The sequence below is a fragment of the Podarcis liolepis genome, assembly GCF_965112155.1.
Source record: "Podarcis liolepis genome assembly, chromosome: 2".
NCBI classification, from domain to species: domain Eukaryota; kingdom Metazoa; phylum Chordata; class Lepidosauria; order Squamata; family Lacertidae; genus Podarcis; species Podarcis liolepis.
In genome coordinates this window covers 43,551,117-43,569,030 of record NC_139555.1, presented here as the reverse complement: position 1 = coordinate 43,569,030, position 17,914 = coordinate 43,551,117, and the positions used below count along the sequence as shown (strand labels likewise).

At 45.0% G+C, this 17,914-nt stretch overlaps 1 protein-coding gene and 1 long non-coding RNA gene across 3 annotated transcripts in view; one reads left to right on the top strand and one right to left on the bottom strand.

Moving 5' to 3' along the window:
• Nucleotides 1–307: 307 nt before the first annotated feature.
• Nucleotides 308–8,157, bottom strand: ASF1B (anti-silencing function 1B histone chaperone). The gene is made up of 4 exons (XM_083490798.1): nt 7,895–8,157; nt 4,056–4,171; nt 2,443–2,619; nt 308–1,363 (listed from the first exon to the last, which is right to left on the bottom strand). Exons 1-4 carry the CDS (start codon nt 8,001–8,003, stop codon nt 1,166–1,168), a joined length of 600 nt encoding a protein of 199 aa, XP_083346924.1. The 5' UTR covers nt 8,004–8,157; the 3' UTR covers nt 308–1,165.
• Nucleotides 8,158–8,257: 100 nt separating this feature from the next.
• Nucleotides 8,258–17,914, top strand: part of LOC310700844 — a 116,666-nt gene continuing 107,009 nt past the window's right edge. For both annotated transcript variants that reach the window (XR_014522867.1, XR_014522868.1), the window contains exons 1-2: nt 8,258–8,592; nt 10,489–10,592. This is a non-coding gene — a long non-coding RNA (uncharacterized lncRNA). The remainder of the gene's footprint in view (nt 8,593–10,488; nt 10,593–17,914) is intronic.

The following is a 17,914-nucleotide window of genomic DNA, read 5'->3' as shown; positions in this document are numbered from 1 at the left end:
CACCCTCCCTAATTCTGGTCCAGAGGGTCAGGGAAACCCCCAGGACAGATTTAGGGGGCATGACTTGGAGTACTGCAGTAGGTTGGACTAGATGACCCTCAGGATCTCTTCCAACTCTACAATTCTAAGTCCTACAGATCTTTAACACTGCATACAACTATATTTTGCCACTCCTGCTTTTAGGAAGCAAATTATACCTACATATTTTTTAACCTCGCCAAAATGAGTAGTCCCTTGCAGCAAAATCTTTAATAAGGTTCTCTCGGTATTCAACCAACTAGATACCACTTAAGAATTCACAAAATAGTTTATTCCAAAAAGTTTTATTGGTCAGACATACAACACAAAAATGTTTTAAACATCTATATGCTGTGTTCATCTCTAAAATACCAGAGAGAGAAATAGAGAGATCAAGTATCAGGGCAGGTAATAACAGAAAAGAAGGGTGTGCGACTGGAGGCAGGCCAGAAAAAAAACAAGTGCAGGCCTTTTGAAGAAAGGCATGTTTCCTCTGTGGAGGGATTTGTAAACTTAGCCACCGTCTAAAGGAGTTGATGCAATTCCTGCTCACTGTGGCCTTGGGCAGATTTTGGGTCAATGGTAGAAAGGCCAACTGGTGCAAGCTAAAAGAGGGAGCTCTCAAAAGCAGTGCTGGGACCCTTGTGCAAATAGGTAAATTGTACAGCTTAAATCTTATCATCCATCACCTTTTACTAAGCACAGATTGTAAAACTGGGACGGGCTTATCAACTCCTGAGAGGAATCAAGACCTGACTGTAATTGCTAGCTATTTTGCCAGCAGCAACTCATCAAGACTTAGCTGTGTTGCAACAGAAAACTGTCCTGAAAAGAAGGTACCCACTATGCTAGATTCCAGCCTTCTGGAGACCTGGAACAAAGGAGGGAAACACAGGGTTCTGTTTATGCAGCTGGACTAGGTGCCTGTCAAGGGTTAGTGGCAGGAGGATCCAAGTATCAATGAAGAAATACTATGACAGAACAGACCTGTAGATCTGTTACAAACCCTAACACGAAAAGGACTCTGAATTGTCAATCTCCGTAGACATATCAGTTGGTTCATTATCCCAAATCCCTCCTACATCTCCCACAAAAACTTGTCAGCTGCTCTTCATTGCGCAGGGTCCTCAACATTATTGTGTTTGGATCACATACAGTCCATGGAATTCTCTGGTTGCAGACCCATGGAATGGACCAAGCCTTTGATGTAGACACAGCTAGGAGGCAGGAAGCTATCAGGTTCTGGGTCTACATTTTCAATATTGTCCATCTGGTCTCTAGGACCATCCCAATTGATGTGGAAACGGGTGACTCTGGGGTTGGATGCCAAGATATTCCTCTGTAGCTGGAAGTAAGAAAAACAGGGGTCAAAGTTACATAGGTTTATGTTTGGATCAACTTTCTAGGCTGACAGCTACTCAATTCCTGCAGCAATATCAAGAAAGGGGAGGGTTAACAGAAGTAAAAAATGGTTTAAAAAGTTAACACTATTTTATTTTATGACAACACAGAGAGAAAATTTATATCTGGGTGTAATCCTTCCAATTCTATTTCACATTGGTAATCCTTCTTACTTTTTGACATCTACAGGGGACCTACTTACATTGCACATTGGGTTTCAAAATAGCAAACAAGACTTGAACCAAACTCCATAGTCCATAGGCTCTTAAAATCTGCTGCTGTTACTCAGTAACCCCAATTTTCTTTCAATGCTTTGAAGCCCTTTGTCAGAGCATGAACCTTCCCAGGAAGGAATCATCAATGTCCCCTCAACTCACGGAGCAGAGTAGGTACCTCACTAAACATATTAATCTTCTCTTTGAGATTTAAAGCTCCCTCAAACTACTCTGCTGCAGCCACATCAATCAGCACATAATATGATGAAGATGCAATTACAAACAAGGTTTTATCTGTAGCAGGCCATTATCACTACTCTATTCTACAAAAGTGTATTTAAGTTGTGCTATAACTCCTGGGGAAAAAATCAAAGCTCCATTCTGTATCACAAGGGCTACCCACTCCACAGCTTTCTGGTCAAAATGCACTGTCTTATTCAGAATGCAGGCAATAAATTAATACTGAGCTGAACTCATTGTATAACTTTCTGCTTCATATTGTCATCCCAAATAACATCTACCTTCCCCCAGCATAGCATTTTCCAACACTGCAAAGTGACTGGGTCTCAAAGGCTACTACTCTGGCCTTGCAAGGATTTTGTACTCCCCAAAAGAAATGGGAACCACCAGACTGGGGGCCAAATACACCCCCCCATCTCTCTATCTGGACTCTCCCCAAGCCACACCCCTCACTTGCCTTGCTTTGCATCCTGTTAAGGGTCCCTAATCCAAATTCCCAAGGCAAGGACATGGCCTTCATGAAGGCCAAGATGATGGACAAGCTGCTTTTATCAGATCAGTGTCTCACCTGGGAGAAGTCTGGCTTGAGGGGTGGGTTTTCTCTTAGCTCAGGATCCATATATTCATTGTTGACATAGTATCCAATGCGGATGAATTCTTGGCCCAGATAGGTACAAGTGATAAGTATTACTGTAACTCCCACAGCATCACTTTCAGGGATTAGATCAGGGTTGGGGGCATTGGCCTGCAGAGAAAACGGCAAAACAAGGTAAGTGACATTTTCATCCTGCCTGTCTTTAAAAGAAAACTCAGGGCAGCATGCTTGAGGCTTTCCCATTTCATCCCCCTTGCAATTCTTGAAGAATATTAAAACTTTAAATTACCCATTCAGCTTCTGGGCTGAGTGGAGATTTGAACCTAGGTCTGCCTGGTCCAAACTTGAATGACAATACTACAGAGTCCTCATTCAAGATCCATTGAAGTGTATATAACCAGGAATGGGCTTATGTTGGTGGAACAAAGTGATACAGTTATAGAAGAAATGCCAACAGACTGGAGTTCATAATCAAGGCTTTTTTTATTTCTCTCGGTGTTGTGCAACAACAAAGACAAGCAACAAAAATATGTAGTCTCAGAAAACCAAGCAAAAGATTCAGGTAATTATCCTCATGTCAGTTCACCATGATTGTAAAATTATTTTGGAGAAAGAAAGCTACACTACAGGTGGTAGATAGGCCAAGGATGGAGTTATACATCAGCACAAATTGAAAGCAAGTAAGCAATGCAGTTGCAGTTCCAAAGCCAGTGAACTGGGCCACCAATTTAATCATCGTAGTTTAGTGTTCTAACAGGAATTGCTATCCTGAAAGCACTGGCTAACTATGTCGTTAAGAGTTGTACCAGTTGTACCACCCCAGAATGCAGCAATGCCCTGTAATTACTACAGTAATGTTATCAGCACAGGTCAAAGAGCCACATTTTTTTTTTCTTGAGCAAAAAGGATTTGAGACTTTGATATTAACACATTTGTGCTTATATCAGGAGCAGCAGTTCATTTTCAATAATCACTGTTTTCTCCTAAAGGGTGGGAAAGCATTTAATCATCACCCCCACCAAAATGAAACAGCCTTCTCAAGCTGCAATTCCCCCCAACACTGAGTAACACTGGAATACACTGCAGGGCTGTCATATGCCACTCTCTCTCTCCATCTCCTCATATTAGTATAGCAACCAGGTGACTTTTCATGACTAATGTAGCCCATGTTTTTTCAACCTAAATAGCACTCTAGCCACACACAATATGGATAGGCTAATGATGGACTTTACTTGCATGGTACTTTAAAAAAATGTTGACATACTCAGAAACACATCATTTAAAAAAAATGAACTTAAATCAGAGTTAGAATACAAACCCCTGTACTTTACAGCTACCTTTTAATTTTGGTGGACATGCTATTGCCCAGTTATAGGTAACTGAGAAATCCAGATTTTAGTGCATTTTCTCCAGGTAACAATCACTTCTCTATTAGGGAAAATGAAAATTAAAAATGAAGCAGGAGGCCCCTTTCCAATGAATCTGTCAATCTTTCTCCATTGTCTGAATCTAAAGAGAAAAATCTAGAGATTGGAGCCTTAGGCTTATCTTTCCTATCCTTCTCCAAGAGACAGATCTAAACTTACTTCAAACACAAACATATGCCTCCCAGCTGGAACAGGTCCCACCAGCACTGAGTCAAGAACTTGGTCATATTCCTCACTCTCTGCAGAGCCCACATAGATGATCTTCCACTCCAAATCTGAAAGGTAAAAGCAACAAGGATCAGTTGGCAAGAGTGTGGGCACCAGAATCCTAGACGTATTGAGGGAAATTTCCCTTCATCTTCAGAAGGCCAATACATTGAAATACACCATTAGCACCAGTGTTTAGAGAATGTGTACCCCAGTTCAAGCGCAGGGCTGAATAACCTCTATTGTTTTCCAGTGTCTCAAAAAAACCTTTTCATATCCACAATTCATATTGTTAAACAATGATGGGAAAATTTTGGGTGAATATTGATGTAATGTTTGCAAAGCAATGGGCTCAATCTGGAAGCACTCTCACAGCGTTCAGTACAGATGCCTCTATCTCTCTCTAGGTCAAGGTCTGCAAATCTGCCATTTAAGTCAACAGTGGGCATCACTCATAATCTCGTCAAGATTCCTCACCACAATCCTTGGAGCAGCTTAGTAAAAAGTTTATTTTATATTTTTTTTGGTTGTTCTTCAAAGAAGAGGTGCAGATGCAATTAAATGCAAATATACAAATAGAGTTTTAAATTCTTTTTCTTTAGAAAAGCCAGACAGCTTTCCTGCATAGGGGAGGAGCAAACTGCAAAGGCTCCCACCATGGGTGAAGAATCTGCTATGCAAAATCAGCTGTGACTTCCAGTTAGCTATTATGTCTGTCTTGAACCTTTATGGATCATCTCATTAGACAAAAGTCAGAAAATATTGTGAACAATCTGCTATGATAGACCACTGGTGCAGCTATGAAGGCTAGTAGTTCTCTCACATGGAACCGTAATGCTAATTAACAAGAACTTGTATCCAGTGATGTGAGGTCATGAATAAATAAAGTCCACTGTTCCACATTTTTGTGCCAAAAACAGTGCAAGTCAAAAGGGATGTTAGCAAATGGAGCAATCATCAGGAGCAACAAGAAACTATAAGGAGCTGTGAGGAATGTGCAAAAGTATCCCCATTTGCTCACCAGAAATCCCTCTTTGCTGTCATGGCTTTTTGCTAAGAAAGAACTCTTAACAGGAGATTAGAATCTGAAATAGGAAGTTGTTCCTATGCTGCAGCTCACTTTTTCATGTGTCTTCTTCTACAAAGTTTACTACTTTGCAGGTAGCACTTTTTTGGCATCTGTCCACAGAGGTTATTAAATTTAGAAAACTTGCAGCTGCTCCTAAGTTGGAAAGGCCATAGACATCCTGCCCCAAAGTAAAGGATCTCACTGCGATTTTCTGTACCTCCATTTCTCCCCAATCTCAACACTCTTAAGAGAAGTCTGGTCTTAATAATGTATGTGAAGGCCCTATGCTTTATTTTAAAAAAGCAATGGCAAAACTTTGCATGATGTATAAATTATGTGCAACTTATCCCTGAGGGAACCAGGGCAGTCAACATCCCCCACTACAGCCCTGGCATTAAAACATGCCCCTCTGCCAATCCAGCTCTGCTCAGCTGACTCCCTGCTTGCAACTTCTGAAGCTTCACCAAGCACTGCCCAAACACTTTCAAATATATCTTTTCCAGCTGTAAGGCTAGACATTCAGTTCTTCTAATAAAAACTGCAATTCCCAGAATACTGAACTATGCACCCAATACCAAATTTCATGGTTGTATAGAAAAACGGTGGAATCAAAATAACAGCATGTGAAATGATAAGAAAGGTGAGAATAAGATGCTTTACTATATTTTATGGCAGTGTTCCCCTTTTTGCATGCTATTCCCCAAGTTTATGCATCATGTCTGCATGATAAGCCACTCTATTTTAAAAGCCTGACTTACAATTTTTCTCTGTGGAGAGGGCCATAATTTAGTAAGCTCTTGATTTGCACTTGTGCCACAATGACATTTTTAGCCCATTCCTACCCTGGGACAGAAGTAGCAACTTTCCATCACAGCAGTCCTGAACCAAGTCAAACTTGCTTCACACAATCCAATGTAGTGGAAGATCACCAAGGAGTAGAAGTCAGGAAGGCAGTGATTTTCAATTTAACAATCCAGAATACACAATTAAAAAGGGAATAGTAGGGGAAGAGACTGGTATGGTCCCAAGGAGTAGGCAGAATGGTACCACAGAATAAAGGGGCTTTGGCATTCTCTCATAAGAACAGTTGATAGGGCCAGAGCCAATGACAGGTAGTCAACTTATTCTAGTTTTGCTCCCATGTTCATCCTTGTTGAGTACTGAAATGGCAACAGATTAAGGAGGAGCAAGATGATAACCAATGTCAGTGCCTGGATAGGATGCAAGTGGCAGGTGAGGGTTAGCTGAGGGCAGGTTGACTTTAGTGGGCCTCTGCCTCATTTGACCTAACAGACCAGCCTTCATGATTTCCCACTAGACCACTGCAGTATCTAGTGAAGAATTATTAAACACTATAATAAATTGACAACTAACATTCAACTGAAATTGAAAGAATTCAGATAAGAAGTTACCAACTCTATAGAGTATAACTCCTAGTTTTGCTATGTTACTGACTGCCAATGAATGCTTAGGAAGGCATAGCTTTTAACCATGTGTATCTCCTAGGCTTACTATTGGCTAATGACCAGCTGTATTCCCACTATGGCATTCAAGAAACTCTTCCTATAGGAACAAATAAAGAGCCTATGATTTATTGGGGGGAAAGAATACGGGCATTCATTCCGGAGCTCTCTGCTGATCTCATCAAGCAGCTACACCTTGCCCTCAGGCTGCTAGCACTGAGGTCAGGACACGGCCTGCGCTGGGGCTCCCAACACTGTGTAACAGCCAATGCCACCCCAAAACAGCCAATGCTATTTTATTTCATTTATATCGGGGTAGGCAACCTAAGGCCCGTGGGCCGGATGCGGCCCAATTGCCTTCTAAATCCGGCCCGCGGATGGTCCAGGAATCAGTGTGTTTTTATTTATAATGCATTTCTGGGTTATTTGTGGGGCATAGGAATTCGTTCACCCCCGAAAAATATATATATATTCTGGCACACATGTTCTGAGGGATGGTGGCCAGGCCCATGGCTGAAAAAGGTTTATGACCCCCCAATTTAAATCCTACCTTTACCCCAAGGAGCTAAATGAGACATGCATAGCTTTCCCCCTCAACCCACTTCTAAAAACCCTGTTATGTAGGTTAGATGCCAAGCTCAAGGTCACTCAGAGAGCTGCCTGGCTGAGTAGGGATTTGCACCGTGGTCTCCTCAGCCCAAATCTCCACCCCACACTGGCTCTTTGCCCAGACCAACAGTATTGCCGGCTGGGGCTTCCTGGCAGAGGCCAAGGCCTCATTCAGCAGAATGGTCAGAAGGACACCCCACATCCGGTGGCATTTTTAAGTGTGTGTATTTATATGTATATGCATACACACACACACACACACACACACACACTCTCTCTCTCTCTCTCTCACACACACACACACCATCTCAAGAGCAGCCTCGCCCCAATTAAGTCTCTGCAGGCCAAAAACTTAAGGCACCAAGTTCATAAAAGCTCTATTTTTATTTTTAAAGGTAGTTAGAAGGTACAGCGCCCACGTAGCAGCCCCTGTGTGGAGAGCCGGGTCCAGGCTGGCAAAATAAAGCCACAGCGGAAGCCCGGGAGTGGAGGCACCCAGCGCTGCCATCCTGGGCGGAGGGGTGGGGGCTCCCGGACGTCGGTTGCGGGCGGCCGCCTCGTGCGACGGAACCTGGCTCGGGCTGAGGGTCGGTTGGGGAACGAGGCTCCTGGCGCGGGAGATTATCCCTCCCCCCCCCCCGCGTACTCACCGTGAGGCAACGCCTCCCCGCACTCGAATTGGACCTGGAAGCGGAGCGGGTGGCCGAAGGGGCTCGGGTTCTCCAGCAACGAAACTCCCAGGACAGACACCCGCGCCATGACAGATCTCTTCTTTTCCCCCCGCCCGCCTTGCCTGCTTCCTTCTCCCTCTCAAGCCCAAACGCCGAAAGCCCACTCCCCGCGCGCCGCCGGCTTAACGACGGAACGGCGGAGCCACCAATCCCCGCGCGGCGATCGGAGACGCCGCAGCCAACCCCCGAGCTTCGCGCCTCGGCTCCCCCGCCTACTCCTCGCGCGCGGCCACGCCCACCGCTCCCTCCGCCAATCCGCCTTCCCGACTCTGTCCCTGGCGGGAGCTAAATCTAAACAATAAGCGTTCGACTCCGAGTCTTCCTCCCTCCGCTCCCCACCCCTCCCCTCGCGCGCGCTGACCTTCGCCGCCCACCGCCAATCAGCGCGCGTTCTGCCTGTTCCGTTCTGCGCGCTCAAAACGCGCAGGCCGCCAATTGGTGTCTTTTGGCGAGTTATTAAGGGACCGGAGCCAACGAGGAATTCGAAAGACGGGCGAGGAAATGTTCCTTGGCAAGCCTAAAAGTCCCACGTCACGTGCAGATCAGTTTTAACGTTGTACACTGGCTTGATAAATGAAATCCCTGCAGAGTTTCGAAGAACGTTCAGCAAATCTGAGGTGAAGCTTCTGCAACTGGCTTCTGTCTCCCTCTTTCCGTCTAGACAGAACAGGAAGGCCCCTAGGTGAAAGAACTAGTCGACAGAAGGAATGTTACATTTAAAGTACATGGCTTCCCGCAAAGAATCCTGAGAGGTGTAGTTTCCCCCATTAAAAAAAAAGTAAAGGTAAAGGATTCCTGACAGTTATGTCCAGTCACGAACGGCTCTGGGGTTGCGTCGCTCATCTCGCTTTACTGGCCGGTGTTTGTCTGCAGACAGTTTTCCCGGGTCATGCGGCCAGCATGACTAAGCCGCTTTTGGCGCAACAGAACACCAAAACCAGAACAGCGCACAGAAATGCCGTTTACCTTCCCGCCGGAGCAGCACCTATTTATCTACTTGCACTTTTGGGTGTGCTTTCGAACTGCTAGGTTGGCAGGAGCTGGAATTTAGACCACAGCGCCACCCATGTCCCTTAGTTTTCCCCATTACAGAGACACAGTTCCCAGCACCCTTAAACTACAGTTCCCAGAATTCTTTGAAGAAAGCCATAGATCTTAAATGTATGATGTGGAGCGGCCCCCAGGGGGGAGGCGTCATATGCTACCCTAAAACAAGGCAAGGTAACATCTTTATAACCTGCTCTGCTTCTTTATCAGTATATGAGCAGCACCATTTCTCTGGCTGTATCTTCACTGCCACCAGTGCCCCCCACGTCCTATTGTCAGCCCTCAACATTTCCTTAACCCTTGTCTTTTCAGTAATTGCAATACCTTTTTTTGCAGTATCACATCATATCTGTGTTAGGCACAGCAGCCCCTAGTACCAAATATACACAAAATTGCTGTGCAGCATATTTATAAATGGCATATACCATATTTTGATGAGAAATAGCTCAGTAGCCACAAGTTGATTATCAAGATGTCATGGACTGTCTGGGTGCAGAGGACTGGTGGGAGGTGCCACCAGCTGGGAAGCTCCCAAAGGAACCCCCATGGGAAGAAAGCTCAGAGCCAGGGGATTGGTGGTGGGATGATGTTGAGTGGTCAGAGGGAGAAGAGTGGTCAGACTGGGAGATGTCAGAAACTGAAGAGGCAACAGGGTTTAGTGAGGAGGAAGAGGCTATGGCAGAGGGCAGTCCAGAATCAGAGGCAGAAGTGGAGGCTGGAGGGCAGTGGGGACAGGCTGCTGAAGAAGCCAGGGGGTCTCTCCCTCCTGCTGTGACCGGCTCACCTCTCCGCTGATTTCACAGAACACGCAGAGAAATTAAGAGGGCAGAGCAAAAAGAGACAAGACAAGCCTGAGATTGCTTGGGAGGGATCTGGGGGAGGAAGATTCTTAGGGACCAGTGGGGAGGCGGGGACCCTCAGTCCTTGCAGCTACCTCATTGGTGCAAGACCTCAGAGCCATAGCTAGGTGATCTTGCGGCCCTGGCAGAACTGTCCAGATTGCGTCCCCAACCACTGACAAATTAGCTCTTCTTTCCGCCTCTCCTCCAACCCACCCACCCCATTCAATTCACCCTCTATTTAAAACCTTTTCTTATGAGGCAATAATCAAGTTTTTTATTTATAGACATATTTATGGACATATTTTTAGCCGATTTTGCACGCGCCCCGGCCTGTGCCCCTGGTGGGGCCCCACCTTGCCACCCCCTAGCTACGGCCCTGCAAGATCTACTGGAGTTACTGTGTTCGCTAGGCCTACACTGTTTTGGTTTCTTTGAATAAAGAGTTAACTTCACTGACACCGGGTGTTTTATTGCTGATCTGTTCCTGACAAGTATAGCAAGTTTGTATTTAAGTTTGTTGGTAGTACAAACTTAACATTGCCTTGCTATACTTGATAGTTAACTTATGGCTGTTGAATTATTAGTTTAAGGCTGTGTACACATTAATGTTTACTCTGATTCTAGTGAGCTCCCACGGCTGACATTTGAAGCTACGATGTGTGTCGCAGGTGTGAAGCAACCAAGCTGATAATGTGCATCAGGTGATGACAATCCCCACCCTCTCTCTGGTATGCACAGCAACATAAAATGTGACTTAAACTGTGAGGTGTATGTGTGATCTCACTGTGTTTTAAGACACTAATGTGTATATAGCCTAAGTCAGGGGTAGAGAACCTGTGGCCCTCCAAATCAGCCCCTACTAGCATGGACAATGGTCAGGGATAATGGGAGTTGTAGTCCAACAGCATGTGGCGGGCCACAGATTTCTTCACCTATGGTTTAAACGATGGTTTGGGATTTCGGGATTGCACTTGCGAGTTCTTGTTAGCCAGGAATGAAGTGATTATGCAAGGCCACTGAGTATCCTGCTTTCCTTGACTGCAATATTAGTTTGAGGTACAAAAGTGTCCCTCAGAAATACTGAAAACTCTCCATAGAATCATAGAGTTGGAATAGACCACAAGGGCCATCGAGTCCAACCCCCTGCCAAGCAGGAAACACCATCAGAGCACTCCTGACATATGGTTGTCAAGCCTCTGCTTAAAGACCTCCAAAGAAGGAGACTCCACCACACTCCTGGGCAGCAAATTCCACTGTCGAACAGCTCTTACTGTCAGGAAGTTCTTCCTAATGTTTAGGTGGAATCTTCTTTCTTGTAGTTTGGATCCATTGCTCCGTGTCCGCTTCTCTGGAGCAGCAGAAAACAACCTTTCTCCCTCCTCTATATGACATCCTTTTATATATTTGAACATGGCTATCATATCACCCCTTAACCTCCTCTTCTCCAGGCTAAACATGCCCAGCTCCCTTAGCCGTTCCTCATAAGGCATTGTTTCCAGACCTTTGACCATTTTGGTTGCCCTCCTCTGGACACGTTCCAGTTTGTCAGTGTCCTTCTTGAACTGTGGTGCCGAGAACTGGACACAGTACTCCAGGTGAGGTCTGACCAGAGTAGAATACAGTGGCACTATTACTTCCCTTGATCTAGATGCTATACTCCTATTGATGCAGCCCAGAATTGCATTGGCTTTTTTAGCTGCCGCATCACACTGTTGGCTCATGTCAAGTTTGTGGTCAACCAAGACTCCTAGATCCTTTTCACATGTACTGCTCTCAAGCCAGGTGTTACCCATCTTGTATTTGTGCCTCTCATTTTTTTTGCCCAAGTGCAATACTTTACATTTCTCCCTGTTAAAGTTCATCTTGTTTGTTTTGGCCCAGTTCTCTAATCTGTCAAGGTCGTTTTGAAGTGTGATCCTGTCCTCTGGGGTGTTAGCCACCCCTCCCAGTTTGGTGTCATCTGCAAATTTGATCAGGATGCCCTTGAGTCCATCATCCAAGTCGTTGATAAAGATGTTGAATAACTAGTGGCACCCCACTAGTCACTCTCCTCCAGGATGAAGAGGAACCATTGATGAGCACCCTTTGGGTTCGGTCAGTCAGCCAGTTACAAATCCACTGAGTGGTAGCATAGTCAAGACCGCATTTTACCAGCTTCTTTACAAGGATATAATGGGGCACCTTGTCGAATGCCTTGCTGAAATCAAGGTAGGCTACATCCACTGCGTTCCCTTCATCTACCAGGCTTGTAATTCTGTCAAAAAACAAGATCAGGTTAGTCTGACATGACTTATTTTTCAGAAATCCATGCTGACTATTGGTGATCACAGCATTCCTTTCTAGGTGCTCACAGACTGTTTGCTTAATGATCTGCTCCAGAATCTTCCCTGGTATGATGTCAGACTGACTGGGCGATAATTATTTGGGTCCTCTCTTTTCCCCTTTTTGAAAATAGGGACAACATTTGCCCTCCTCCAGTCTGCCGGGACTTCGCCTGTTCTCCAGGAATTCTCAAAGATGACTGCCAGTGGTTCTGAGATCACATCTGCCAGTTCTTTTAATATTCTTGGATGCAGTTCGTCTGGCCCTGGAGACTTGAATACATCTAAACTAGCCAAGTATTCTTGTACTATCTCCTTAGTTATTCTGGGCTGTGTTTCCTCTGCTGAATCATTTGCTCCAAATTCTTCAGGTCAGGCATTGTTTTCTTTATCGGAGAAGACTGAGGCAAAGAAGGCATTGAGGAGTTCAGCCCTTTCTGTGTCCCCTGTTTGCATTTCACCATCTTTTCCTCTGAGTGACCCCACTGTTTCTTTGTTCTTCCTTTTGCTATGGACATACCCATAAAAGCCTTTTTTGTTGCTTTTAACCTCTCTAGCAAGCCTGAGTTCATTCTGTGCTTTAGCTTTTCTGACTTTGTGTCTACATGTGCTGGCTATTTGTTCGAATTCCTCTTTGGTGGTTTCCCCCCTTTTCCATTTTTTGTACACATCCTTTTTTAATCTTAACTCAGTTAAAAGTTCTTTAGATAGCCACCCTGGCTTCTTTAGGCACCTTCCATGTTTCCGTCTCATTGGTATCCAAACAGTGTGTACATGCCTAGATGGCATAGATAATGGCAAAGATGCTAGGGTTGTCAACTGTCACCCATATGGGGTTGCTATAGCTAATTCCACAAAGGGTGGAATTGCAGCATAGCTCTAAAGCCGTTGTTCTGTCATTGCAAGGATTTCTGTTTGTGCAATGGAACAGTCTCTCATGGGTCCCCTAAATCTGTTCTAGGGGTTCTCCCAACTCTCTAGAGCAAAAATCCTTGTGCTGGTGTAACTCAGTGTATTCTTCAGCCTTATGGGTTGTATTCTACTATCTGCATCATTTTATGAGAAAGCTGGCTGCTTTTCAGCTTTGGATGGGCTTTATGTGGGACATGTAGACGAAACATGGTCTTGTGAAATTACACAGCCCAACATCAGATTCAATTGGGTTGCTGTCCCCTGCATGCACAGTATCAGAGCACCAAGATATTCTGGTCTGGGTGCTTACCATACTGGCAAACTAGCACTGCAAAAGTCAGTACAGTCATACCTCAGGTTGAATATGCTTCATGTTGAGTGCATTTGAGTTAAGCTCCGCGGCAACCTGGAAGTAACGGAGCATGTTACATCCAGGTTTCGCCGCTCGCGCATGCACAGATGCTCAAAATGACGTAACGCATGCGCAGCAGCGACAAAAAGCAACGTGCAATCACTAGTTACGTTTGCTTCTGGATGCGAACGGGGCTCCGGAATGGATCCCGTTCGCATCCCGAGGTACCACTGTACAGGGGAACCTGACTTAAAGGTGACAGCACCAATCTGCTGTAACTGTAAGGACAGATTTAAATCAGGCCTAAGAAAGGGCAGTTTAATTTCAAAACGCAACTACACCTCAACAATATATGAGGTCTGCTTTGTGCAGTGTGGGTCACTGTCTGCTGCCTAAATTCCCTGATCAGCATTTGGACAAATCACTATGAATCCCTCATCCCCTTCTTTGCACTAATAGTTGCGTTTTCTGGCTAGAAGCATGCTGTACAATATAGCAACATTACAGTTTTGCTAGCAAAACAGATTTGTAGATGAAGGTCTATGGAACCTATGGAGTTAAATGTATATAGTGTATACAAATGGGGTTTGGGCCTACTTACCACTTAATCTGATGTTCAGTTCAGTACATCCATGATCATTGATTTTAGTGGGCATAAATACAGTATGCCTGTGTGCATAGGATTCAACCCCGGAGGTTTTAATAGACCAACAGCTGCACATGGCCTTGTGCTCAGGCTCTCTATACCTTCTTAATCCCAGCTGTAGCTTCACTCTCAAGCTCCATCTGCCGACATTCAAACATGGAGAGAGATCAACACTTATCCATACTAGGTTTGCCAACTACTGTGCTATGCAGGTGGGGAGGAATAGTTCAGGACAACCTATGCCTTTGTGTTCTATCCCCTGCCCCCAGATCTGCCTTTTACCATAATGTAGGGCTGTTGAGAGGCATTCTTGCAAGTTTTAGCCCACACCTATCCCTGTTTTCTCCAAAATAAGTTAAAGTGATCTCAATTAGATTTCCTTCCAGGTAAGTAAGCTAAGGAAATCTATTCACCATCATCCATCATCCCTTATGTCCCTGATGGGTTAACACACTTATTGCATCTCAGCTGTCAAACCTGTCAGAGCCAATGCTTTGGCTCCCAGCTGCTGGCTGGTTGGAATGGCAATGAAGTCAGTATCCTGGTCCCACCAGCAGAGAGCAGGAGTCATCCTTATCTGAGCTGCTGTACTTGTGCTGATGAATCTGGGCTGGGAGTGACTTGGTTAGGGGGCAGAACAGTGGAAGGGCTCCCAGAAGTTCCCAGTTGGCTCAGATTAAGACCGACCTAGCATAAGACATGTGCCAACCGATATCCATCCACATATACAGAAACCTTTGTGTATGCATACATGTGTATTGGCACGTGCATTACAAATGCAACTATGCAGCAGAGAAAAGTAAGCCTATTCTCTGGGTACCCCAGCAGATTATTTTTGCTGCACACCCACACAGTTCCACACATGCACGCCCAAAGGAAACAGCATGAAAATAAGCCTCCCATATGCACAAACCCTTTCTCTCACCGAGACATTTGCATCCTCCCATGGTGTGTTCCTATTATATTAATGGTAGAAATAATCGCGCTTATCTCTAGAGTAACCTTGAGATTCCTGTGTAGTGTTTGTCATAGTAATGATCATAATTGTTATGTTATTTATATAGCCCCCCACCTATGCCAATTGGTGCCTGGGGAGCTTAATATCAAAATTCAACAATAAAATACAACAAGGCCACACTAGAAATCTATATTTTTATATATAAAAACGTTTTTGGGTTTTTTTTAATAAAGAGAGAGCATGTGATGAGACATATGGTTCAAATCCCTCACATCCCTGCAAAGCTGCTTGTGGCTAAAAGCCCGTCAAGAGAGAGAAACCACAGGCTTGTAATGTCTGCAGGTAAGTGGTTAGATAGCAGATGGTCTACACCAATTAATATCTGACCACAAACGAGAGGGTAGCATGTTAGGAAGCTCCTAGGCATTCGCGCATCCCCCACATGCCCAGTACGGCTACATAAAGCACTCCCACCCCAGCACACTTGAACAGCAGAATATTAAAGCACACATCTTGAAGGCTGAAGCTGCAATCCAGCACAGAGCTGAGTGTTCTCAAGGTGTGCCTAAACTGTGACCCGTGTGACTCTGCCTTCCTCCAGCAAGTGGGATCTCGGCTACCACTAAGAGAAGTAACGGGGGTTCCTGCTTGTGTGTGCTAGATGCTGTGTGGTGCAAGTCAGACTTCCTTAGCAACATCCACTATAGTGCTGGAGACTAGAGAAAGGGGAAGAAAGAGTGGGAGAGGGTAAGGAAGGAACTAATGGAAGGGAGGCTGAGGAAGTAACAGCATAAAGAATGTGACAAAGAGCTGGAGAGGAATGTGCATGGGGGAGGACTCTCTCTGCAAAAACATGGCATCAGACTAAAAGTAGAACAGAAGCTATGTTCCTTGGAATTCACAGCTCTCTGGCAGCAAGCAACAGAAAACCCCTAATTCTCAGAGTATTAAGTAAACAAGGAAAATAACAAAGAAAGTCCTTGGAAGGAATCCATCCCAATATGATGGATTAATAGAGGTCTTGGAGGAGAGATGTTTTCCCTTCCCAGTTACTGATCCCTACCCCATCATTTAATACGCACATTTAAGATAGGCACTCACCACGGGCATGGCTAACTGACCAATCACTGACCAATCACATCGGTTCTGCCCCCCCCCAACAAAATTTCTGGCTACGCCCATGGCACTCAGCAAAGGCACATTAACTGCCGTACAAACCTCCCGTACAAACCCTCAAATCTACAAGTGGCAGGACATGTAGACAAGGCGTCAAGGAAACACCGAGAAATAGTCACACACAGTGCTTCAGGGTTTCAAGTACTTTGGAACTGCAAGAAAGAGATGTCTGAAGCAATTTGGAAAGAACTGATTGAATTTTCATTCTGCAATGGAATTGAAATATAGCAAAAGGGACTGCGAAGTGAAAGATGAAACCCAAAGCCCAGCTCTTCCCAGACTACAGTCCAACTTGTCCTTGCTCAGAAGCACAGCGTTCCCACACCTTGGCAGAGGCCCCTTTATGTGGTATAATTAGCCACAGCCTTGCAACACAATCAGATTGTTGGTTTCACTAATAGCCTGGAATTATGTCAATTTGGAGCCATTTCGGAAAGATCCGTGAGAGCAGGGAAAATGTTAATAAGGAGCCTGCACTGTTGCTAATGGACTACAGGGGGGAGGGCTGTGTGATGGCCCAGCTACACCTGGGACTTGATAGCATGCAAGGTTCTTGGTGGTGAAAACTAGAGGCACAGGCCCACCAGGTGACCTAGGAATCTCCCAATATGTTAATGAAGATTTCTGAATAAACAGAATCCTTGTATGGTGGTACCTTGGTTCTCAAACTTAATCCATTCCGGAAGTCTGTTCCAAAACCAAAGCATTCCAAAACCAAGGTGTGCTTTTCCATAGAAAGTAATGCAAAATGGATTAATCCATTCCAGACTTTTAAAAGCAACCCCTAAAGCAGCAGTTTAACATGAATTTTACTAACGAGACAATTGAGCCATAAAATGAAAGCAATAAACAATGTACTGCAGTCACACAATCAGTAGCTGAACTGGGTTCCACACAGTCAAAAAAACAAAACAAAGAAGCCGCAAAAACACAAAATAAATAGCAAAAATAGTCCTCAGCATAACACTCAAAACGGAGCACATTCGGCTTCCAAAAAAAGGTCGCAAACCGGAACATTTACTTCCGGGTTTGCAGTGTTTGGGTTCCAAGTTGTTTGAGTACCAAGGCGTTTGAGAACCACGGTACCACTGTATGAATCTTTCCCAGCAGAAGCACCACCTAGGAGAGGCTCAGTGAGAAGCACTACCTAGGAGAGGGGTGACCAACAAGGTGTTATCTGGATGTCCCATCATCCCTCATCATTGGTCATACTGCCTGGGACAGATGGGACTTGGAGTCCAACAGGCTCTAGAGTGCCCTGCATTAGCTACCCTATCTTAGAAAACAAGGTTCACTTGAAAGTCGCCCTAGCCCAGGGTGGACTTCATTTGGCCTCAATGAGAGAAACGCTTTTAGCCAACCTTCAAGAAACAGAGGAGAGCAGCTGTGGATTGTATCCTGCCGACTTGGTTCCAAACCCTTTCACCAAGCAGCTAGAACCAGTTCACCACCAGAACATGAACATTCCCCGTAGCAATTGCTGCATGAAGATAAACATTTCCTCTCGGGGTGCTCAGTGCTCTGAACCTACAGAAATGACCACTGATCTAGTTGGTTGTAAAAAAGCACCAGAACCCAGCACCAGCCTCTCAGTTGCTGTTCCGATGCCATCTAATCTCCTGCGATTCCATCTTCGGGCTGCCAGTTCCAGCTCATTGATGCCCTTGCCTTCTGCAGATGAGCCC